Source organism: Pimephales promelas, chromosome 6, assembly GCF_988280905.1.
Source record: "Pimephales promelas chromosome 6, fPimPro1.hap1.1, whole genome shotgun sequence".
NCBI lineage: Eukaryota > Metazoa > Chordata > Actinopteri > Cypriniformes > Leuciscidae > Pimephales > Pimephales promelas.
In genome coordinates this window covers 34988007-35014302 of record NC_142774.1, presented here as the reverse complement: position 1 = coordinate 35014302, position 26296 = coordinate 34988007, and the positions used below count along the sequence as shown (strand labels likewise).

The 26296-nt window shown below is 36.8% G+C and overlaps 1 protein-coding gene and 1 long non-coding RNA gene across 6 annotated transcripts in view; both read right to left on the bottom strand.

Moving 5' to 3' along the window:
* LOC148978761 (dystrophin-like) overlaps positions 1-23889 on the bottom strand; it is a 49845-nt gene extending 25956 nt beyond the window's left edge. For 2 of the 4 annotated variants that reach the window (XM_089132489.1, XM_089132488.1), the window contains exons 1-3: positions 6866-7072; positions 1825-1886; positions 706-780 (exon numbers count right to left, since the gene is read on the bottom strand). In XM_089132489.1, the coding sequence (XP_088988615.1) occupies positions 706-780; positions 1825-1886; positions 6866-6885 (157 nt within the window). In that variant the 5' untranslated portion in view covers positions 6886-7072. Of the gene's footprint in view, positions 1-705; positions 781-1824; positions 1887-6865; positions 7074-14256; positions 14318-14504; positions 14584-18221; positions 18369-18541; positions 18811-18896; positions 19015-21568; positions 21726-22572; positions 22746-23641 lie in introns of those variants that run through there. The other 2 variants (XM_089132487.1, XM_039652212.2) reach the window with 2 other exon arrangements.
* LOC148978762 (uncharacterized) lies at positions 7451-10779 on the bottom strand. Of its 2 annotated transcripts, none has more exons than XR_016168916.1 (7): positions 10545-10779; positions 9986-10034; positions 9732-9837; positions 9542-9604; positions 9077-9171; positions 8852-8961; positions 7451-7957 (listed from the first exon to the last, which is right to left on the bottom strand). It is a non-coding gene; the product is annotated as an uncharacterized LOC148978762 (long non-coding RNA). The 2 variants fall into 2 exon arrangements; XR_016168917.1 differs by having other exon boundaries at positions 9732-9801.
* Positions 23890-26296: the final 2407 nt, after the last annotated feature.

Below are 26296 nucleotides of genomic sequence, written 5' to 3'. Positions count from 1 at the left end.
AGGTGGCTGTCATAAAAACTTGTTTTCATGACGGAATAATTCAAATATATTAAATAAGCTCCTCTCTAGAGTTCATTTTTTCTAGCTAACTAGCGAGTTTATGGACATTGAACGGCTTTCCTGAGGTAAACATGATGTGACAGTGTTTCCAAGCTTTAAACAATTATTGAGTGATTACATGAGACAATACTTTCAAAAACTTGTACTGCATCTTTCAACATACCTTCTGATGTTCATTCATATTTATTTATTTTAGGGATGTCTCGATATGAAAATTTACACCGATACCGATAATTCTTTATATTAGAAATCTGATAAATCTAAATTCTTATATAAAAATGAAGCCTGAACACAACAAACAAAAGTCTCACCATTAAATTGAGAATTGAGTAAAACCGAGAAAGCAATATTTTGAACCCAGCCCTAGAAGTTATATAGCGTTATATTAGCGTTATATATATATATATACATACTGTTATTTTTTCTTTTCTTTATTATTTACAACTTACTATGAAATCTGACAAACATATAAGCTAATTCGAACCCTTTCCTCTTCACAAAATGTATCTCTGAGACATAGTTTGAGCCTAAATAAAGACTTTTTAGCTTATTGTCATGAGTTGAGTAGAATTAATTTTCAGAAAAAAAATATGAAACAGATTAACAGGGTTGTGTGATTGCAAAGAGTAAGTTGTGTGAACTCACAGCAGAGAGCTTTCTGCATTCGCCTGAGCTTCATTGCCGTCCTGTATGCAGAGAATCGTACGTTGTTGAGATCCGCTGTTTAGCACGAGAAAATGGGACATGTTCATTTTAGCAAACCGTTCATGCAACATTTCATTACTGTCACAGTAAAACCTCTCATCTCTGCATCTGACAATTTCTATTTTTGATCTTATTTGTTGGGATCTGAAAAACAGGCAGCAGAGACGTCAAGCTCGTATCATCAAATTAGTCTTTTCCATTTTTAATCCATTGATCAAAAATGTTTCAACTAACAATCTGACATTTTACTTTAGGGCAATTACACTACAACACAGATTACTGCAAATGTGAGAGATCTAACTACTTCATAGCAACGTTGTGCTATATGGCTAAAAAAATTGTTACAGCTTTGTGACAGTTAATCTACGCATATTTATATAACAATATATTATACATTTTATGTATTACATGAGTCAAATACTTTACAGACACTATTGCCAGGTTTAAATGTACATTAAAACCATTAAAAAGTTTGGCTAAATTAATTAGATAAAAAATACAGTAAGAACTGAACTGTAAAATTTTGTTAGAATTTAAAATAATTGCTTCGTATTTTAATATATTTTAAAATGTCATTTATTCCTGTGATCAAAGCTGACTTTTCAGCATCATTACTCCAGTCTTCAGTGTCACATGATCCTTCAGAAATCATTCTAATATGCTGATTTGCTGCTCAAGAACTTTCTTATTAACAATGTTGAAAAACAGTTTTTTTCCAGTATTTTTTGATGAACACAGCATTTATTTGACAAAAAAACACCAACTTTTTGTAAATGTAAAAGTATTAAAAGTCACCTTTTATCAATTTAATGAATCCTTGCTGAATAATTAATGCATTCCTTAAAAATAAAAACACCTTCTGTGGTGTGCTTTAGTGTATATTCATTTGTAATCACCAAGACATTTTAATACACAGTAAAATGCAACATGAAGACCTCTATTAACATTTTTAGCATCATCTTTGGAAAGTCACCAGCAAGATCATCATGAACAAGCTATTAATATTCAATAATTCATCCAGCTCTACTTCATGGACATCAGACTTGAATCGGGGCCTACCTAATGACTGGTAGAGTTCTGCCATCTTTGGGTGGTCCCAACATGTTGTTTGGGTCTGGTGACTGAAAGAAAAGACAAGGTGAATTACAATAAACAGTACCTTTCTCTGAAAAACATGCTTTAGAAAGGCACTTTTCCGCTGCATTGTACGGCTCACTTTTGGGGAATTTGATAACTGGTACTTTTTTTAGTACAACCTTCAAGCAAAGTACCGATACTATAATGTGATGTGTAAACACTACAGATCACTGATTGGTCAGAGAGAATTGTCACTACCAGCAACATTGGATTTGCGACACAAGTCACCAAACCCGCTAGATTTAAATAGCCACCACAGTATCATTTGTTCGCACAACTTTTTTCAACGCCCGTCGCACGCAACTAGAAAAAAAGAAATGGCTGTGTCGTGGTCAGTAGACAAGATGACGGCGCAACTATAACGTCAGTCTATAATCCCACCCCCTTTGAAGCGGTGCTAAACTGCAGTGGAAAAAGCAAACCGAGCCGAGTCGTAAATACATAAATACATACCAAAAGCCAACAAAAGGCACAACAACATCCATAAATGTGTTCATGACTCATATTTAGTCATCCTCCATCTAAAGTTATATAGATTATGACAGAGATAAAGTGTGGAGGAGGGCCTTGAGTCTTTTTACATCCAAAAATAAATCTTTGTAGTCCTCAAACTCAAGAATAGCTCAATTATGTTCTTCAAATAATGGTCATTTTACTCAAATACTCAAGCACATTGATTAAAGTAGAACTATGACACCAATGACAAAAACGCATGTGCTCAATTGATGTTTTATTGTAACAGTTGGGATACGGTACAGATGGCATTTATGTAGTTTAACAAAATAAATTATGCACAGAAATGTTACTAATAACTAATCCTTTAGGTGAGTGTATTATTTGGGAAGCAAGAGAGTGAATTTAACTGGCACACTAGCCGCAGGTCGGAAGAACGAGTCAATAGTTCGCTCATGATTGTTCAGATCCTATGGCTCAAAGGCACATAGCAGTTTTGTCTGTGTCACCGTCTCCGTCTAAACGTCCGCTCAATTATCTCCAGGACCCTCCTCCTCCACACATTAGCCACTTACAGTGGAGCGCCCTCTGCTGTCCATAAGGTGGCTCAGTGCATCAGCCATCTCAAACCCAGCCTCCAGTTTTTGGGCCATGACTTTTAATTTGCATACACTCCTCAATCCTCAAATCCCCAATCCTAAATCCTAAATGGCTAAATGACCAAATGCCCAATCCTAAATACCAAATTCATTTTTCCAACTTGTTTTTGACTTAGATTTTTAGTTTCATTTAAGACTTTTAGTTTTAGACTTTTAGTTTTCAATCTGACCCAATAAATCCCTGCATAGTACTGGGTCCTCTTCATTTAAATCTTAAAAGAAGGGAGTCAATTTCTACAATGCCTGACTGTTTTGTTACAATGGCTCTAAATGAATCCATTAGTGGAAATGCAATTTACACTACTGAGATGCCTTGTTTTGAAGTGTTGCTATGGGCCAGGATGTTTGTGATTTTGGGCTTAAGCCAGGCAAGTGGCTCTGCAGAATTCTAATAAGGTGGAGAAACTTCAAAACTATAAATTATACTCAGCCCCTACAGTGTTAAAGCAGGGGAAAAACACCATCAACAAAAATTAGATGAAAGTGAACTTTCATGCAATTTTTTTCTTCCAAAAGAAAAAAATTCTGAAAAAGTCAGAGGGGTCAAAATGAAAGACCTTTAAAAGGAGTTGTGGGAAAACATCAATGTCTCTGAAATGCAAATATTTTGGGGTGAAACCATACTAAAAAAAAGCACCATGGTAATACCAATGCCATTTACCGTGGGACTGCCAGAGTATTTGTTTTGCTAGGGGTGTTATTAATCAGCCAACATAGAACAGATTTAAAAAAAAAAACTGTTCTCTATATTAATACATTTTAAAATATAATTTAATCCTGTGATGGCAAAGCTGAATTTTCAGCATCATTACTTCAGTCTTCAGTGTCACATGATTCTTCAGAAACTTTCTAATATGCTGGTGCTAATATGCGTGGTGCTTAAGAAACATATCTTATTATCAATGTTGAAAACGTATTATTGTGAAAACTGATTCTATCATGAAAAGAAAGTTTGAAAGCACATCAATTAAAGGTGCATTGCGCAACTTTTCATGTTAAAAATAGCCGTTTTCTAACCCATACATGCTTAAACAATCGCCTGGTGGGCTGAATGAGCCCTTCTTTGATCACTGCGATCGCCTCTATAACCCTGTACAGTGAAATATATAAGAGGGATTCGGGCTCGAATCTGAGACTGGGCGTGACGTCATGCGCGTTCACGCTCGCCTGGCTATGTCTGGCAGGTTCGTGTAGCTATTCGCCGCCGTTCTCCGTATCAGAGAAGACAACTCGAGCGACACAACTCTAGTCAGCTTTCCACAAAAGTAGACGATGGATTCAAAGGGGCTGTTTACACCTGGTCACTTCATGTGTCTTCTGTGATCGGATAGCTATTCGATCGTGAAAAGACCAGGGTGTAAATGCCCTCCGAAACGCATTCGAGACGGATTTGAATTCGATCGCTCAAACCACTTGAGGACGTGGTCTGTGCCGTATTCCAGACGAAACTGGACAAGTGTAAATGCATCTGGTTGTTGAAACCAAGCTATATGTCATGATATTTTAGTCATATATATGACAACGCGCATCACCTGAGCAGCTGAGCTGAGCCCCTTCATCAAGCGCCGCAATCTATCGCAAATCAAAGTGAATTAGTGAAAGTAAGTCGCAGACGCTTAACACTACCATCTTCATTAAAAGTAAAGAAATGAAATGATCTTACCAGGCCTGTTGCCGATCTCTCCTATTGCTGTCTTTGCTGATTTTGAAATTAGCCGATGATTAATAAAATCCAGCTCCTATCTGTTGCTTTCGGTGACGTGCACTTCATTAAATCTGTATATGGCGCGGAAAGAGACCGGCTTGTAGCTCATTACAAACCCCAACGCAAACTCCACGTGAGACAGAAAATAAAACTTCTGTCTGTCCAGTGCCATGCGTCGGAATAAGACGAGAGTCAACATCGGGAAGCTTTCAACAAACGGAGAGATCTCCGGTCGACTCTAGGGCTCAAACGGGTAATAGCCTATACAAAGTGATAACTGAACGTGTTTCCATAATAATTCAATCATAAGTGGATACAGTAAGCACAGGGAGATAGATGGAAACAAAAACCGAAGTTTTCTACTACCCCCGTTTCCCCCTCTCACACAAGTGTGTAATTTACTCGAATGCCTTTCCTTTCATATATTTTAAATGACTTGCAGATTCATTACTGTATTACCTCATTATGACTGTAACAAAAGATGTGTGCCGCACAGTGTGCGGCTGATGCTCCTTAGTTATGAACAGCTCGTGCAAACGTGCGTATGTGTGTGTGTGTTCCTCCATGAACGCGCACAGCTCTGGTTGCAGTTTCGCTTGTCGCCAGAGGGGGCGTAGTTCTGCAAAAACTCAGAGACTTGCGTTTAGCTCCTTTAACAATGCAAAAAATCTTTAAGGAAACTTTAGTTCAATTTAAAGCATCTCCAAATAAAAGCACTAAAAAGCGTTATTAATTCTGAATTAAACTAATAAAAAAATGTACACTGTAAAAAATTATATGATCAATAAGTTATGACAACATGTTTCTACATTGCTTTAACTCGCCAAATTAAGTTAAGCAATTTTTGTCGCCATCTCTGTTTCGAAATCTGCAATTGCAGTTATCCACGGAATTATCAACTTTACGTGAGTTGTGCCTCAGCACGGCACAGCGTGGATGAATCCAATGTTTTGAGGAGAATGTGCGTCTATCAGTCACCGCACCGGAGTGGATACTGTCATTCGGAATCACAGATTATACTTTTTGAAAGTATGACCAACAGGAATATTTTCACACGAAAAATGTCATGAACATGGAAGTAAAAGTAACATCCATTTTTGTTCTGACCAAATAATTTTTAAAAAAGCATTGATTAAATCTAATGATCGCTTATCATAACACATCAAACCGTGAAAAATATACTCAAATTGTTAATATAAACAACATCAGAATTGTGTGACTACATTTAATGCACTTCTGCTTTTTTTCTGTAGCCACTCCTAAGTCCTATATATATATATATATATATATATATATATATATGTATATCATTTTTTAGAAGGTGTGATCTTTTATATCAAAAAAGTTTGAAAACACAGAATTTCTGGGCATCACAAGCAGCTCACTATAGGCTTTGAGACACAGTCAGTCTATGGCAGCGCCCTCTAGGTTCAGGTAGTCTCAGAGTAGAGCATGCCAATGGCCTGATGGCAAATTTCCCACAGAGAACACCATACCTGCACATCTGAAGGCACTGCATGAGCGGAAGTACAGCAGTAATGTGGGTTTGGACGAGAAAAAGGAATGCCCACCTACATGCATGAACGCATCTAACAGCACAGTGTACCCACACAAACACGCTTCACGCAGACACCTCTAATTGTGGCTCTTGGTTATGGTTGAATGCAAACGCAGTCGTAAGTGTGTGGTTAAAACCAAAACAGTTATCTTCTGTGTGCTATAATGTTAACTTATGGGAAACGCACGAATATGGAGGATCCTTAAGGCCAAGCGTCGTTATAAATATAAGGATTTCTATCAAATCCACCTCCAAAAACATAAATGACAACATGAACGCCACGTTAGGTTTATCAGTCGGCATGCTGCAAGAAGGGCACAGTAACGTTAGATGCATCAGGAACTATCGATGTGTTTGGCATTAGAAAAATAAACAAATCAAGCGCTGAACTGGCATGTCGCTAAAAGACGTGGACATTCCCTCCTGCACTGGCTCCTTGTAAAAACCGAACAAGCACCTGCTAGGCTGTAAGGAAAACGAGCAAGGAAAAGAAGCAGCGACTAATACGGCAGATGGACGAATGCAAAACTCCTTTGACGTCCTCTACTCGCACGAGCCGACATTTATTTGGGTTAGCATTGCACTTACTTTCTCAAGTTCTCCCTCATCCTGTCTCTTAATAATCGCCGAATCCAACGTGTTTGTGTTTTAAAATCCCAAATGTTGTTTGGGGCGAATCACCTCCGCGGTGTTCCCTCTCTACATGGGAAAAAGCATCCGACTTCCCTGCGATCTCCCTCCGCCAGAGCGGCTCAGACGAGGCGGAGCTTTTCCTCCTGCTCCCTTCCCCCTCCAACTCCTCTCTCTCTCTCTCTCTCTCTCTCTCTCTCTCTCTCTCTCTTACAGGAGGTGCTTCAATTCAAGACCTAGCATACCACCTACCTAGACCGCATTTTAGGACATAGCTTGCGCGCGATTCTGAGCATTTTGTGGAAATCGTTTAAATGTCCGATAGCAACAAAAAAAATAATTCCTACAATGTGGGATGTGTTCTTTCTTCGAATGGTTCGAATACCCACGTGATTCGCCAAGTTGTTAACGTTCGAACTTCGAATCGTTTCCGTAATAAAAAGGTCAAAACCGATATTCTGAACTTAAAGGAGAAGTTCGCTTAAAAAAAAAAAACTTTTGCTGATAATTTACTCACCCCCATGTCATTCAAGATATCTATCCCAGTGGGCATTTGATGTCAATTTAACATCAAAATGACATCAAACATTGATGTCAAAATTACGTCACAAAATAGGTCAAAAATGAAAGTCAATTTGACGTCAAAGTGACAACGTCAATTTGATGTCAAGATTTTGACCTCTGCCGATGTCATTTTGATGTTATTTTGATCATGCTTTGTATGCATTTGATGCCAATTCAACATTTATTTGACGTCAAGATGTCATCATGTTGACGTCATTTTAATGCTATTTTGATATCATACAATATCAAGCTTTGATATCAATTCAACATAAATGTGACATCAAACATTGATGTCAAAATTACATAAAATTATTGACATATTTTGATATCATTTCAATGCTAAGCATCACTCAATTCCAACCTAAATGTACAATGACTGACAACATACACATACTTTGAGATCTGATATGTTTATTTTATTTTTTTGAGCAGTGTAATGCAGTGTGGGGGGGGGGGCTATGGGTTCACTCAAGGGCTCTCAAATGCCTGTAAAAGGGAACAAGAGAACAAGAAAACAAGAAAGCAAACATTAAAATGGGGCCTGTCCATTAACATAACAAATGCTTAGTACCCATCAGTAGTAGGCTACTCTACAGTATATAGAAAACTAAAAGATAATCCACATTATAGCCTAATCACACGCAGTTGTCAGATGTGCACTACTAATTAGGGCTTTCAAATGATTAATCAATCGCATCCAAAATAAAAGCTTTTGTTTTTTGTTTACATAATATGTGATTGCACTGTGTATATTTATATATATATATATATATATATATATATATACACACACACACACACATGCTTGTATATATTTAAGAAATATTTTCATGTTTATGCTGTATATAGATTTATATATAATTTAAATTATTTATAAATAACATTTTTTTATTAAATATACATGCATGTGTGTGTATATATATATATATATATATACACAAAATAATTATACACAGTGCACCCACATGTATTATGTAAACAAACTTTTATTTTGGATGTGATTAATCGTGATTAATCATTTGACAGCCCTAGTACTAATATATGATAATGGATCGAGTCAATTTTTGGTTAATTTGTGTTAACAGTGTCATATGTCAGGATCTCATTTCACTGCTAGTCATCAGTCCACATTTTGTACGGAATTTTAGAATGTGAACATTCATTCAAAGCCAGACAGCAGTGATTTCAAAACATCACATTCGTCCAGGCTCTTCCCTATGTATGCGATTGATATCTTTTTTTTTTCCATGGAGAATATTTTTCCCCCTATATCTTTCCAACATGTTTCGAAGGACCAGGTGTAGGGGTAAAATGAAGGGGAAGGGTAAAAAAAGAGAAATTGAATTGGGCCTAATCTACATTGCTTGCAGCAGCTCCTACCTTCCGGCGCCCAGTGCCCCCTCTTCTGTCCGGTGCAGCGAGCAAATGGTTGGCCGTAAGGCTACCAATGGAAGCTTCTGTGATGCCGGGTTGTTACTTCTAGATGGCACCTGAAAAAAATGTAACAGCAATTGCCATTTATCTTGCACATACTGATCAAAATAAAAATCATGTAGAGAATAGAGCTATAGGTGGTGTAGGTGCACAAATAGAAAATATAATTACCTATTGCGACCTTATAAAGTTCAATTCTTCTGAAAGGCAGCTTGTCACCAGTCCCATCCATGTTCAGTATAGACATGAGGCTATTTGTGAGCACTCTGTAAATAAAAATGTGAATAAACAAAGTTATACATGCTGTACAGGAAGAAATGTGAAATAATGTCAGGGCTCACAAAATCGCTAGCCAGACGTCCCGGGCTATATTGTGTTTTCAGTAGGGCTACCAAAATACATAACTGTCCTGCCCAACAGGCTATCTGAAATAGTATAATCAAATTCCCCTAAACTTCTGCCTCGTTCCCCTAAATATTTGTGATTAAGTGTAAACCACACAAATTCGTGTTCGCTTCGGTCTTGTTATAATCAGATTCAGCGTGTTCTTCATCTTCAATCCGCAGATCTGGGCGTATTCATTTAAGAGTATTAAATACATTTTAAGATATTAACCGCACAACTTCAGAGACTGACCTTTTCATCACAATGTTGACATTTTCCCACAGGGTAGCTGCACCAATTTGACATCGGAGCTGTCTGAAGGAATAATTTAGCAAATATGCAGAAATGTATATGAGGAACAAGAATATGTGAATAAGATATTGTATGTCTAATAATTGCATCTGTTAGCAAATGTTTGTTTTACTTTTTCATAGTAACCTACCATGAGTTTTCGTTTTTCCTCGCTGGTTAGCTGTCTGTTAAGCTGTTGAAGCGAAGTCGTTTTTGGAACTCTGAATGTCAGACCAAAGAGAGCAAGACATCATATTCTATACAAACAAAAAATTTGCATTAAAAAAAAAAATTCAATGCAGCAGCTATTTTTTGTTTAGAAGAACACACTTACTTTTCTCTTACATTGGGAAAGGAATATTTTTAGGACAGTAACGTTATATGGATACTACCATTGCAACTTACCTCTTATTCAAATCAGTGACAGATCTGGGGCTGGTAACGTTAAGTTACGCTGGAAAAAAAATTAAAACATTTCACATGCTTAGGATATCATTTTACTATCATTGTTAATTTGTCATCTCTAACGTTAGCCTTGTAACGGGCTAAAGCTTGAAATGTCCACTTTTAAACCAACAAATTCGAATCGACAGTAAATATCGTCGCCGGTCGGTTTGGCCCCAGAAAACCAGTAAAATCGACATTTTTCCACACACACACACACACGCACACGCGCGCACACACACACACACACACACACACACACACACACACACACACACACACACTTTTAAAATCATACGATGGCAGACAGGAAGACACTTCTTCCATCATACCAGAATGTCAACGTTACAGTTAAGCTAATCTCCGGTTAAATTAGCAAGCTAACTCGCTCAGGTAAAGGGCAAGGCTGTGGAATTATTCGACATATTTCTGACAATTACACCCAATCAGATTAAGTAGCCTATGTATAAGATGGTGTATTAACATAATAACAACAATAGCATGCTAGCTGGTTACTTACCAAGAGTTGAAAGAGGAGTATTTTTTAAAATTGAAATCGACGATCTCTCTGGCAGTGAGCAGACGTGTGAGTGAGGGCGGTTATGCAAATCTTCTACTTTTCCGCGCGATATGACCAGGATGTGACGTCTTTTTGTAGTCAATTTGTAGTCGATGATGATCATTTTAAAAATCAGCTTCAATGTCAGATTAAATTTACCTTTTATAGTATATGCAATTATAGTGTCTGCTGTCATTTTAATCAATAACTGAATTAAACTAGCTAGGATTTAAATAAAATAAAAATGCAAAATACATAGACCTACAACTTTCAAGATGGGTCTTTTAGATGTTGAAAATTAGTCGCATTGATTTACAGTGAGTAATAAATATACTTTTTCAGACATCGTTTTGATATACATTTCACATCAAATTGACGTTTTAATTCCTGACATCAAATCAACATCGATTTAATGTCAATGATATTGACCTGAGATGTAGGGACAAGAAAAAACATGTCAGATTGATACCTTTGTTTGGCCTCTTTACAACCACAAGGTAATAATTACAAAATATAATGAAAATATTCATATTCATGCATGTTATACATGGTGGTCAAAATCTTGACTATTTGTTGATGTCAAATTGACGTCAAGGTGCCCGCTGGGATGTCATTCTTTCTTTAGTCGTAAAGAAATTAAGGTTTTTGATAAAAACATTCCAGGATTTTTCTCCAAATAATGGACTTCAAAGGGAACCAAACGGTTCAAGGTCCAAAAGACAAAAGTTTCAGTACAAACTGCAAACGGTTTAAAGGGCTTTAAATGATTCCAGACGATGAATAAGGGTCTTATCAAGCGAAACATTCGCTTATTTAAAAAAAAAAAAAACAAAGTTTAAGTTTTATGAGCTCAAATGGTCACCTTGCTCTGTTCTGTGATGCGCGTTAGCGACTCTCCTGTTCGAACTCGTTCATCAAAATGAACAAATCTTTTTTCGTGTCATTTGGTTCATTCAACGAACGAAATGAATCAGTTGACTCAGGAAAAGATTTGTTCATTTTGATGAATGAGTTCGAATAGGAGAGTCACGAACACGCATCACACTCTAATCCTAACTCTAACAGAGCAAGGCGACCATTTGAGCTTATAAAACTTAAACTATGTTATTTTATTTTTTTAAATGAGCTATCGTTTCACTTGATAAGACCCTTATTCATCATCTGGAATCGTTTAAAGCCCTTTGAACAGTTTGCACTAGAACCCTCTCATTTGGACCTTGAACCGTTTGGTTCCCATTGAAGTCCATTATATGGAGAAAAATCCTGGAATGTTTCCATCAAAAACAATGTCTTTTCGACTGAAGAAAGAATGACATGGATAACTTGGAAGACATGGGGGTTAGTAAATTATCAGCAAAAGTGAACTACTCCTTTAATGATGGCCAACAACTGATGGCTCAGTCAACTGTTTAAATGCTCAATCGGACGTTTGAACTTTGGTCGCCAAAATTGTTCATTCAACGTTCAAAATCTCCCTCATTAAATAAAAGCTTAAACCACTCGCCAATGATGCCCAAAAAGGCTCAATCAACTTGTAAACTCCACTGGAGGATGGGTGATGAAAATGCTCGAATCAATCATTCGAAAGTTCTGATAATTTACATTGCTCAAATCAAACGTTCGAACGAGTCAACCACAGACTGTAAAAAAAAAAAAAAAAAGGTCAAACACCATGGAAAATAAATCGCACTACTAATAAGCCTACTAAGAAAAAAAAAGCTCGCCTATGATGGTCAAAATACTCGAATCGAATGTGGGATGATAAAAAAGGGAATCCAACATTGGATTGATGCAAAGAAACGAAACAAAAACAATTCATATCTAGCTAGGCAGCTCACTAGGTTTGAGGCACAGCCAATTAGTGTGAAAATGACCAGTAGGCTATTTACTGTTTTGTTGGGGAGGGCTAGAACAAAAGCTGCATGCTGCCACTGTGCAGGAATCTCATTTTACCAGGCTTACATTTTGCATAAATTTAATAAACCATGATCAACATAATATGCAATAATTTGCTTAGTTTGCTTAATGTATTAGATGGGCTGAAGTTAATGACTAAAAATCCCATAAAAAGTGTATGAAAGTGTATAAAACTTTTATAATAACCTTCATTACTGACATGAACAAAAATTTAGATCACTAGTGTATAAATGTCATGAGACTTGGAATCATACAGTATATTTCATATAAATTAGTAAATGAACTACTGGTCTGTTAAGCATTAATGTTTGTTGATAACTTATTAATGAAAGTTATTATAAAGCGATATCCTTTATTGTCCTGCAGCTTACGATATGCAATAGGCTGGAAATAACAAATTTTAGTGCCATCTGACGGAAAGTACTGCTCTGCTTGACCAGCATTAATGACATTCATAACCTATGACAGCATCATTAAGAGTCAGTTCTCTCCTATGAAGTCAGATTAATGCACTGCCATGAGCACAAATGCAGCTCTGACTGTATATGAAGCTTGTGCATATACTTTAGAGATTAAATGAATGATTTTTGAGGATGATATTGATTTTGAGCCACAAAAACGATGAAACAACAACAATTGAATGACTATTACAATATACCGTATACATCACTGGCAAAAAAATGTGTAGGTTTTTTGGTGTCAGTGACTGTTTTCACTCAGAAAGTGCAATTTCACAAATAATTACAAAGAAACAGCAACTAAAACACTGATTTTACAATTAAATAGTATGTTTTGTGTTTTTAAATATCCAATAATCCCGGTTTTATTTTTATATTAAAAAAAAAAGGTTTTCAGTGTCTTTATGTTTTTAATGTTTCCAGACTACTTTAAATTGTCTTCTTGGCAAAGAAAAACTTTGGTGAATGTAATATTCATATTCACAGGAAATAAAAACTATATAAATTGATATCATACATAAATATGACTTAAAAAGATGCTAAGCTGTGTACGTTTCAAGAGATAAATATATAATAATAATAATTTTTTTTTTTTTTTTTTAAATGACTATAGTTGAGCCAATGGCACAGTTTACCCCAAAGAATCTGACACACTTTCTCAATTGAATAACTCAACAGCTAACCTCCAAATCATTTACATGGTTTATACATTGGCATTTTAAAATGGGTGTATTTTTCTGAAGATTGCTTTGACATGAAATTCATTATACTTTCCATTTTGAACTATTGAAAAAAAAAAGTAATCATAGAAAGTTGCATAAGAAGGGCTGAAAATTTATTTAAGGGCTCACTCTATCCTTAAATTGTTGAGTCTATTGTACTGTTTTGTAACTACACACATTTGTACATCTCTTGTTACAAAGACGACATTTTTATCTGCATGGAATTTTTATATGGACAATGGCAAACTTCCCAGTTTAATATGAAGATAAGAACTTCTGAAACTCGCTCACTCAGTCATCTGTGTGCAGAAGTTCCCCGTTTATGTGATGCATGCTGCTACATGCATTGGCAGAGCCTAATTTATCATCTCAGATTATTCTGCACAAATTTTCCAGGGTGATATCTCTGTTTGGAAAAAGGTCACGCAAAATCACTTTTCTTTGGTAGTCTGCTGCCAGCTATGATGTATTTCTTAGTCTGAGAGCTTTCATAGTGTTGAAACTCAATTTGTTAATTCAGTGTGGACCTTGAATGTGCCTGACATCAACATGTGGGTTGAGTTTGGGAAGACTTACTTGATATAGTAGGGGACATTGTTGGGCGAAATAGAGCGTTCAAGAGGGCTTTCAACAGACGCTGTGTGCAGAAAAGAAAACCCATTCATGTTACCTCAGTTTCTATTCACCATTCGCTTCTTCATTTGGTTCAAGAGACATTTTATGTACAGTAAACAACTTAACAGTTAAGTAAGATTAGTGGTTCACATAAGTACAATGTGCTGTCATTACAATACTGCTAAACAGAACCACAAATACACACTCACCATGCAGGAATTTCTGAGTCTGGGGTCCCAAGTCCTTGTAGGCTGTGGTCAGCTGGGTCAGATGCTCCTCAATGGAGACCTAAAAAAAAGTACACAAGAGGCGGAGGCAACAGGAATGAATTGCTGTAAAGAATAGTGTTATTTTAGTATTAACTAACGTTTTGAATCAGCTTTTATTTATATTTTCAGTTTAATTTTAGTTTAATATAATTAATTATATGAGCTTTTGTCACTTTTTGTCATATTTTTTAATGGCTTTATTTTTTTTTTTGTCTGCGGTTTAGTAATGGTAGTACTTCGACTTAAAATTATTTTTTATTATTTCAGTAACATGGGCAACATTTCTCTTTTTCACAATTTTTTTTTTCATCTACCACACACACACTTTAGGTTTATTTCAATTAACGAAAACAATTTTAAAAAGTTTTAGTTCACAAGAACACTGGAGAAGAAGGAAACACATGCCAGTAACAAGCGGCAACATTCTAATCTGAAAAATGAAGCCTACCCGGAAGTGCAAAAAACTGCAATACATCTAAAATCCGCTAGAGGGAGGTCCCAAATATCCATAGATCCCATGTTAAAATGTCCGTTTTCACAGCATAAATTCATGCTTTTACAGGTTGGTCGCATGGACTTTTATTGTATTTTCAGATAGGTTCCGAGTGCCTGACAACTGTGAGGGGGGTGATTTTTTTCCTAACTCGTTAGTTTAGATCATATTTAGATATAAAATGTATGACAAATAAGGGTGGTTAACTTTGATTGGCAGCTGATGATAACGGGCTGCGCTGAGTGGAATTTGACGTCTCGGCCATGATCTGACACAACACATCATACCACCGCTGTATACTTTCTGAACATTTGTATTTTGTATTTCTCAAGATCTTCCAATATGGCGCCGCCCATACCCCCATAAACAGCCTCAAAACTGTTCTTCAGAAAGTCTATGGGTGACGTCACAGACGCTTTGTCCATATTTTTTACAGTCTATGGCCAGTAATGGTTAATAAAACAATTTCAAAGAAACATATTCTGTAAATGCGCAGAATGTTTCATCACGATTGTTTTTATGTTTCTGCCCAACCTCTTTTTATTAAATAATGCCTTTCTGTGTCCTTGTGTCAAATCTCTGAAGGACAGATCATTTCTGTGATCTGCTTGTTGCATCTATTGCTGACATGTACACTTTTCTACAACTTCTCAAAGATTGAACTGAATTTTTTTCCTTCTCTTTTTGTGTCAGGAGCTAAAGCTGTCACCTGACTTGATTTATAAATAATTAATTCCAACATTGTATTTTGAACAATTCATTAGTGTACATTTTTCTTTGTAATCTTTAATTAAAACAACTGTTCTTTTCGCTGATGTCATTAAAGGGATAGTTCACCCAAAAAATGAAAATTCTGTCATTAATTACTCGCCCTCATGTCGTTCCATCCAAACTCGAAAGACTTTCGTTCATCTTTGGAACACAAATGAAGATATTTTTAATGATATCTAATAGATTTCGGTCCCTCCATTGGCAACTGTGCAACTACCACTTTGACGCTTCAAAAAAGTTCATAAAAGAGATCGCAAAACTAATCCATAATTGAAAGGTTTAGTCCAAATTTTCTGAAGAGACTAGACCACTTTATACGATAAACAGATTGAATTTAGGTTTTTATTCACTAGAGATAAACAAAAGTCTTACAGCTTGGCATGACATGAGGGTGAGTAAATGATGACAGAATTTACATTTTTGGCTGAACTAACAGCCAATGTAGTCTAATGTTAACCAGCAGCCAAATAGTCATTAAGGAATTGTTTTGGGTACTCGCTCCATTCTGGTATGGAATGGCCAATCAGTTCCCAACGAATCAAATCAAGCTCCACACTTCTCAATTAAAGGTGCATAGCGCAAATTTCTGAGTTTTTGCAGAACTATGACCCCTCTGGCGACAAGCAAAACTGCAACCAGTGGTGTGCACTCTCATGGACCACACGCACGCTTGCTCATATCCAAAGGAACATCAGCCACACAAATATTTTGTTACAGTAATAATGTCAACAGAGGTAATAGTTATAAATCTGCAAGTCATTTGAAATATATGAAAGGAAAGGCATTTGAGTAAATTACACACTTATCTGTGAGGGGAAAATGGCGGTAGTAGAAAACTTCGGTTTTTATATCCATCTATCTCCATGTTGAACTGTTTTATGTGCTTACTGAATCCACTTATGATTGTATTATTATGGAAACACGTTCTTTTTTTTTTCTCTTTTTTTTTTTTTTTTTAAACTTTTATTTTTTATTGGTTTATATCGATTTTTGTGAAACACACACACAAAAAACAAAAAACAAAACAAAAAAAAAAGCAGAACAGAACAAACCGGTCACTAGGGGTGTAACATACAATTATGTTATACACAAACTTTCATTAACATTATGTTAATATCAAATCAGGGGTTCCCTTTTCTTCCCCATACCCCCTCCCCTTTCCTTCCTTTATAGTAACATCAGGGGGAAAATTATAATTGTCCTTTCAAGTCAATAAAAGGTTCAGGGTCCCATTATACAACATACAAGCCAGAATATTTTCATTGGGCAAGTATTGTACATCTGAAGAGAGAAAAAAAAAGGGTTCTCAATATAGTATTACCAATCAAATGTAAATGAGGAGATAATAAATAAAAAAATAAAAAAATAAATAAATAAAGAGAGGAAATAACACTCACAGTATCTCCTTTTGTTCAATCCCTACTCGTATACCTTAGCCACTTTGACCAGTACTTGTAAAATTTATCCATGTTTAATCGTAAAGAGAAGGTCTATGGAAACACGTTCATGAACAATATAAGTTATTATTTTGTATAGGATCCCGTTTGAGCCCTAGAGCAGACCGGAGATCTCTCCATTTGTTGAAAGCTTCACGATGTTGACTCTCGTCTTAATCTGACAAAAGTTTTTTTTTTTTTTTTTTTTTTGTCTTACGTGGAGTTTGCGTTGGGGTTTGGAATGAACTACAAGCCAGTCCTTTGAATCCAGTTGACGAAAGTTTTGTCGCTCGAGTTTTCTTCGCTGCTACGGAGAATGGCGGTGAATACACAAACCTGCCAGACATAGCCAGGTGAGTGTGAACGCGCATGACGTCACGCCCAGTCTCAAATTCCATCCCGAATCCCTCTTATTTATTTTACTGTACAGGATTATAGAGGCAGTCGCAGTGATCAGAGAAGGGCTCATTCAGCCCATCAGGCAATTGTTTAAAGGGTTAGTTCACCCAAAAATGAAAATTTTGTCAGTATTTACTCACCCTCATGTTGTTCCAAACCTCTATGTGTTTATTTGTTCTGCTATACACAAAGGAAGATATTTGGAAGAATGTTTAAATCAAACAGATTTCATTCCCCATTGACTACCATAGTAGGAAAAAATACATACTATGGTAGTCAATGGGGAATGAGATCTGTTTGATTAAAACATTCTTCCAAATATCTTCCTTTGTGTTCAGCAGAACAAATAAACACATAGAGGTTTGGAACAACATGAGGGTGAGTAAATACTGACAGAATTTTCATTTTTGGGTGAACTAACCCTGTAAGCATGTATGGGTTAGAAAAATGGGTATTTTTAACATGCGCAATGCACCTTTAAACATGGCCTTTTTTTGGAAGTCAAGGTTGCAAAAGGAAATTCACGTTGACTTCAAGTGAAAGAACATGAACGGATACCTGCAGAAGCCTCCATCTCATGTTGAGGTCATCGATTCTGCTCAGGTTGTCTGGAGAGAGCTGAATGTCAGGTGGTCTAAATGTGGAGGCCAGTTGGTTGACCTGATTTACATTATCCTGAATGGGAGCGATCTCCTCCTGGAATACCTGGAAAAATACATAAAACTTGAATGCCTTTTGGCCCAAAGGCTTAAATATTAAAATAATAAACATACAGTACATACCACAGTACAACCATGCTAATCCAAGTTGCTTCAGAGTATACCATGGTATTGCCATTGTACATGTCCACAAAAGCTTTTTCATAAGAGGACACTGACCTTTACTCGGTCTATGTGGTTTTGCAAATCATCTACAAGCAGCTCCCCAACAGGCTTCCAAGAATTCTTCACAGTCTCAGCCTGCCGTAGCTTGAAGTCCAGCTGATCCTGTGCGTCCTGCAGCTCCATCAGCCTCTCCATGGCCAATTCCAGCTGTTGCTGCCAGTCAACAGCAGCTGCACCCAGATTCTTCCAGCGCACCGTTACATCCTCCACTTCTTTACGCAATATGCGGCCCACATTTTGAACCCTCTCCTCAGGACTTACATCTGGGCAGCACACAAAGTGAAATACAGGTTAGAGCCTATTTAAGCTATTGTAGTGGGCATATGTGTAGGTGCAGAAGACTTCATACCCTTTTGTCCAGGCCTCTGTTTCAGACCCTCACGAGGCATCTCGGCAAGGAAGGCTTTAGCATTGTCGAGTGTTCCACTGATTGCAGGTTCTTTGGCACCCAACTCTCTTCTGAATCCCTGTGAAAGACCAATGACTTGTTACCAAAAGTACTAAATGGCACAATGAGGGGTGAACATTTGTACACCTTTAGCACTAAATCCATCAAAAACCCGCATTTTGTTCACATACTGTGTGCCCCCCCTCCAGTCAAACTTAACCAGGTGTTCGCGTATAGTGTTTTCTCATGCATATTTAAATCAAGCCATTGTCATTATTTCCTGGGTAAACATGCCTCCTTCCTATGCAAATAAGGCTCATCATACAATGCACTGGATACACAAATATCAGTGCAACCTAATCCAATTAACACAATGCTGTTACAATGTTTGTGTTCATTTTCTAGTGATCCTGGTCTGAGAGTTTTACTGCTCATGGTCTTTCAGCCATTTTTCGGGGAATATCTTTTTTTTCCACATCCTTACCTGGACTGCAGAATTCCTTTTGAGAACAAGGTACTAAAACAACACAGACACCTCATGCCTTAAACTAAAATCAATTTTGGTACTTGACTTAAAGCTGAAATCAAATAAAATACTTATATATTAGATATATCGGCCACCATATCGGTATCGGCCGATATTTGCTCATTTTGATGTTATCGTTATCGGCCCGATAATAAAATTTGGCTGATATATTAAAGCTGATAAATAATGAATTAATTCCTTCAACACTTGACACCTGAGACACTTAAGATGTGCACTGTTCAACATGATTGATCTTAATTGCTTGAAATATGATTGGAATCAAAAAGGAAAATATAGATAAGTGCAAAATGTGCTGTCATATCAGCTACATGAAATTATAATGAGAACATTACAATTGTGTTAGGGGACAGATTTTAATTGTGAGACTTTTGTTTTTGCAATCAGGATTTCAAAAATTATATAAAAATTGGATTTATCAGCCGATATATCGGTTACCGGCTTTCAAATATAAAGAATTATCGGTTATCAGTATCGGCCAAAATGTTCATATCGGTGCATCCGTAAAAATACTAATATCTAAAATACTAAATAGTTAGACTTTAGAAGTGTTCAACTGAAATAATTTTAAGTTGAGGTACTAAAATCAAAAACTAATAAAATGTCAATCACATTACAAAAGTTTTAGTAATTACTAAATAATTATTTAAATTAAACTGAAAACAAATAAAAGGTCAACTCAATCTATTAATAAATAAACACTGCAAACATAATGACACTGGGCACATTTTATTCATTCAGTGCGCACATTTTATTCATTCAATGATGTTTTTATGAGCAAAACAAACACTAAAACATTGTCTAAACCATTAAACTAAAAAGTATTGCAGCACTTTATTTTACAGCACTGTTCCCTATGAATATACTATGTACTTATTATAGTAATTGCAATAACTGGGTAAAATAACTAACCCCAAAACATAACACATGTAGTTACCTTATATTAACCAGTACTTTCTTAGGCAAGTAAACGTACTGTAAAATAAAGTGCAACCAAAGTATTATAAAGCCAATTGCAAGATATTAAAGCAAGCTGAGCATTGAATTTTCTATTTTTTTTATTTAAATTTACTATTAGTGAAAATGTTTCTGTAATAAATTTTTTATACAATTTTAATAAAATATACATGAATTCCACAAGTTTGTGAAAAATCCTAATAATCACATTGTCCAGCATGATTTGAGAATGATCCAAAAGGTATCATTTGCTTCAATGGACACATGACCTTCTGTGACACCGAGTTCACGTGTTCAGTGCAAAACATTTGCTTATATGCAAAACTGCCAACTTTTCCATATATTGTAATCATTATCGCAACATGTAATGATTGCTTTAACGTGCTCATTGTCGTTTCTCAAATGAATACATGACGATTGCTATCTGCATGAGAACTGTGCATTTCTGCAATTAGGCCATTACTTTGACACAGTCACCTGATAACAGATCACTCTTAATTGTAACATAGAAACATGCATTTTCTGTAAAGCTGCTTTGAAACGATATGCATTGTAAAAGCACAATACACATCAATGTGAATTGAATTATATTTGATAAGCAACATTTAGATCATAACTTTTTCCGTTTTAAAACTCCTCAAATATTTCCAGGTCTGAGTGAAAAAGAAATCTGATGTTTTCTCAGACAAGTACAGCACAGCAATGCCAATTTATTTAGCAGTTCGCAAAAACTTTGTTCAATTACGTTTCTGCTGAGACTTACTTTGCAGCTCCTACACACATGCCAGTTTACTTTCCAGTAAACTGCACCTGTAAAGTGTGACAGAGTGACTCACGCTCTCTGTGCTCCCCAACAATAACTACTTCATGACCACATCCTGTTTACTGCGGCCCCTGACAGCTGATGGCCATCAGCAGATGTTAATTGGTCCACACAACCATGCAAAGAGACAAGGGACTTTACACCTCTCCTACGCAAGATACAATCTCCATCTGTTTAAATATTTAACAAGAACAGACTCCGATAATGATCACACTTTGGCGCAACGAAAGACAGAATGCATAAATCACATCTTGAACCTCACTCTTCATGCTTTCAGTGAGGGGCGAAGAGGACGCGTCCTAGACTCACCTTGTGCGTAAGGAGTTGTTGGTGCACGGTCGGCACGTCGCCCCCTACTGGTTTCTCCTGTTCTAGCTCCTCCCTCTTCAACTGCAGCCAGTTGAGCAGCTCTTGCAAGGACATGTGCAAGTGTTTCCACTGATCCACACCTGTATCCAGATACGGCCTAAAGAGTCGTATGGATGGTAAGATGTGTGATACTGCCCAGTGTTAAATCACAGAGACCACCAGAGGACACCATACTGTCACACCACCGTTGAATTTAACAAAGAAAGTGCTAGATAAAGGTGGACAATTGAGAAATCTTCACATCTTCTATTTGAATATGCATGAACATTAAAAAAAAAGCTTTTACCAGCTTTTTCCCGTACCGAGTGAAATGTGGCTGTATGAATTAAGACATCATTTGAAAGTATTATTTTTTACATTTTCTGAAAATGTGAGTGGTGCAAGAGACGCAAACCTGTTTCTAGGTAGTTGCCAGGGTGTTACTATGTGGTAAGGTGTTCATAGATGGATAGATGGGTAGATGGATAGATGGACAGATGGATAGATAAGATGGATGGACAGCGACAGACAGACAGACGGATGGATAGATAGACGGAGAGACAGACAGACAGACAGACAGACAGACAGACAGACAGACAGACAGACAGACAGACAAACAGATAGATAGATAGACAGATAGACGAACGAACAGACAGACACAGATAGGTTGATAGATGACAGACAGACAGACGGATAGACGGATAGATGGATAGATGGATGGATGGATGGATAGATGGATAGATGGATAGATGGATAGATAGATAGTTAGATATCTAAATCCTAAGTTTGAGCAATGTTCTAGCAGGCTTATACTTGAAATATAAAGTCAAATAATTGCAGTGATTTGCATATAGCAGCATTACACAGGCCTGGGGCTTGTATATGATGGCATTATTTTTTCAAAGCCCATTTCTCCTCTGCTTGAATTTTCCCCAGGTTAAATATAGATGATTAATTGGTCTTACCTTATACTCATAACTTTGTTACACAACTCATGCCACCGCTGCCCCATGTCATCAAGCCGCTTTTGTAGCACCACAGCATTGTCCGTCCCCTCCAGGGATGACACAATACGCTGTCCGTTTTCATCCAACGAATGGTACATCTCCCCGTGCGCATCAATCTCTGCTTGGAGATCCTACAAGGATTAAAAGAGATCCAAGTAACAGTTCACCATGCGATTACAGATCAAGAAAGAGATATGCTTCCACGGATACTTGTTACATGGTGACATGACATACTTTTGGAACATGTTTTCTCAGTTTATTTTAAACAGGTACACTTGCACAATATATAATATGATAAATTGCTGTCAAAATTAAACTGAAAAAATGTCTCAATTTTTCAATACCTGAAAATCTTAAAGCACTGTTTAGAAGGTTACATACTGTAGGTCAAAAACAATAAAACAATAACGATTTCTAAAGCATAATAAAATGTTAAAATTGATTGCATATTGTTAATTCTAAAACGGAGAAAAATATCTATTTCATAGATATCAGTAGCAGTATTGGTATCGTCATCCTGGCCTTCTTTCAAAAAAGAAAAAGAACAAAAACATGCCAATAAAAAAATATTTAAAACAGGAAATTGTCTGGTTTTTTCTACAGTAATTTGGAGTTTTAATGTTAAATTTTTAATAATGTATACAAAATTGTATACAATATATTTTTATATTTCAGCATTTTTATTTTATAGCAATATTTCAAAATTCTGGATTTAACTAGAAGTATATTTTCACAAATCACTATAACTGTAATGATATATTCAAATACAAAAAAACAAATATCAATAAAAATAAGCTTTTGCTCAAAAAATAAGCTTTTAGTTTAATAAAAAGAAGCTTTTACTTTTGAATAGATACTAACAATACTGTTAACAAGCCAAACATTTTCATATCGTCTCCCGGCAAAATTGGAAGTGCTTGTTCCCATAGTTTGAGAAGGCATAAACTAATTTCATTCAAAGTCATGATGCAAGCCAAACAAATCCAAAGTCACGAAGCAACTGTGAAGCTGACAGTGAAGATCAAACCTTAACATGATATGTCTTCCTGTGCAACATATCCAGTGAATGAGCGACATCAAATGAATCGAAAACTGTTGACAGCGACAATCCTTTAATTCCCAACCATGTGGACGTGTCTGACGCGAGGCAAAAAGCAGGGAGAAAGGGACATCGCGAGGCTGAGAGCGAGGAAATGTATTCTGCGACCATGTGTCTACATGCGATGTGAAACGAGCTGCAGAATGCCAGTGGCGGAGGCACACTGGCCCTGTTGTTTGAGGCGAGAGTGGGCACTGCGAGCGAGGACTGGGTCAGAGATGGTTTTCTGGGAGAACAGAGGCTTCTCTTTATAGCCCACGTCTTTGTCTGCCTCTTCATATTTAACTGCGTCTCTGCACCGTTGCCAAACGCACATATCTCCCATTCCAGCGAGCAGTGGGCGACCTGGACAATGGACCCGTCAGTTTCATCAGCTTTCCTGATAAATATCACTTTAACTCCAAAGGGCTAATAATAAGAATGGAGTTTCACTCCCCCCCCCCCCACACACCCCACCAGTAATCTCATTATAATGTTTAAGTCCTAAAACCTCTGAAAAATAAAACCGCAAACTATCTAAGGAGGAGTGCCATATTTATATCTCAAAATAAAATCTGTATTTGAATGCAATAGAAAAGTTGCAGGTGGATAACATTACATGTTGAAATTTCATTTTTGAAGTTGTAAATCAAACAAAATATCACTATTAAGTCTTTCTACTTCAAAATGCCATGTGTTACTTGCTATATCTGTGTAATTTTTGGTCAATTTTCAAAATAAAATAGTTTCAACACACACAAAAAAAAAAAATTCAGCACACAATGTTTTATAAAAATTAACAAGTAAATAATAGCTTACTTTAAAAAAAAAAGAATATATATTGTGCACAGATGTTTGTGAAGAACTTCAGATTGGTAACTTGTGGAGCAGGGTTTCTCTCAAAAGGGGAAAACCCGGACCGGAGCCGAGTGACTACATGCTTTAAAAGAGGAGGGGCAACTTCTGTTACGTACAGTACTGCTCATATACCTGCCATTGCCCGAATAAATGCCGCACTGTGGCAGGGTTTTCCAGAAGTCCCTCCTTAAATGTGGCATCTTGTAAGACATTGGCTGTGGTTTCTGCCTCAGTGAGCCAATTAAGGAATTTTTCCAGGTCCAAGTAGAAATGCTGCAATTGCCGTAGTCCAGCTTCCAGATCTGCCTCCTTGTCCCCTACACTGAAAAGGGTAATGACTTCATCGTTATACAGAAATAAAGTTGTTAAATTAGTACCTCAATATACTTGGATTGGATTGTTATATTTGCTAAATGCTTCAAACATCAAATCGCAGTATTCTCCTGAAAGCAATCAAACCGTAAAAAGCATTTGAAATAACCTCTTACAGTGGGGCCAAAACGTATTTAGTCAGCCACTGATTGTGCAAGTTCTCCTACTTAGAATAATGAGAGAGGTCTGTCATTTTCATCATAGGTACACTTCAAGTATTAGAGACAAAATGAGAAGAAAAAAAAAAAATCCAGGAAATCACATTGTAGGATTTTTAAAGCTACACCGTGTAACTCTTTTAGTTTACACTTAGTTCTTTCAAAAATATATTTCAAAAGTATTCTCGTGAGTGTATAATATGCCATTGAAAATACATACGGGTAAGGGGTTCTATATGTACCAGGGACGTTGGAACTATTTTGTGAGAGGGGGGGCGGAATTCCCCGGTATGGGGGGATTACGCACCGTTTCAAAATATTGGTATTAAATCCATTTTCTGAGAAATTATCAGTCAACTTGTTGATTAAAACCATTGATTAAAATTAAATACAATTTATAAAAACGAAATTCTTTTAAAAAACATAATAAGCCAGAATTACTGTGGGCTATGTCTGACTCATTCCATGTTTTCCGATTTGGTGACTTTATTGATGGACCGCTTCTTGATCCATCAGTGCTTGAGTCACCATATATCGGAAAATAAAACGTTTTAAACATGAATAAAACATATCCTGTTAAGCAGAGCATTAATTTAGTTCGTTAAAATAAGAGATCTAGCGCTAAAATGTTTTGTTTTTGAAATCAAGAGGAACGCTTGTTGCCGCTGCTGTCAGTTGTAGGCTATGTTCTCTGTGGCGCGCAGTCTTCACTCGGACGCGCACTTTAATCGCCTTTACGTCGGAGACTCTATTCATTCTGGTAAAATCACAAAATAAATGTGTCCTATGCTTGATATTGACTGTAACCACAGATGGACATAGTCTGTTTTGATGAGAGAGAAAAAAACTGTACCTAGGGCGGATTAGAACCCGTAACCTCTGGCACTCTGGGCAAAAGAGCTACCACTAGACCATTCAAACGGTCAAATGAAATCTGGCGGATCGATTTAATTATTTATGGGTTGAATAGAAAGGCTGTACAGTTTGACAAGTTTGTACCCAGCACTTCCGAACGCGTCTTTGTGCCCAGCAAATTTAAAACTGACGCCCGTGCTTAGGTGAATTTAGGGGGCGGCCGGGGGAGGGGGGCGGCCGTAGGAGGGGGGGCGGCCGCCCCTCCCGCCCCCCCTGTTCCAACGTCTATGATATGTACCACTATATGTACCCTTACTGTGTCAGCAGTGCATGATCATCAAGCCATAAAAACCACTGGTTG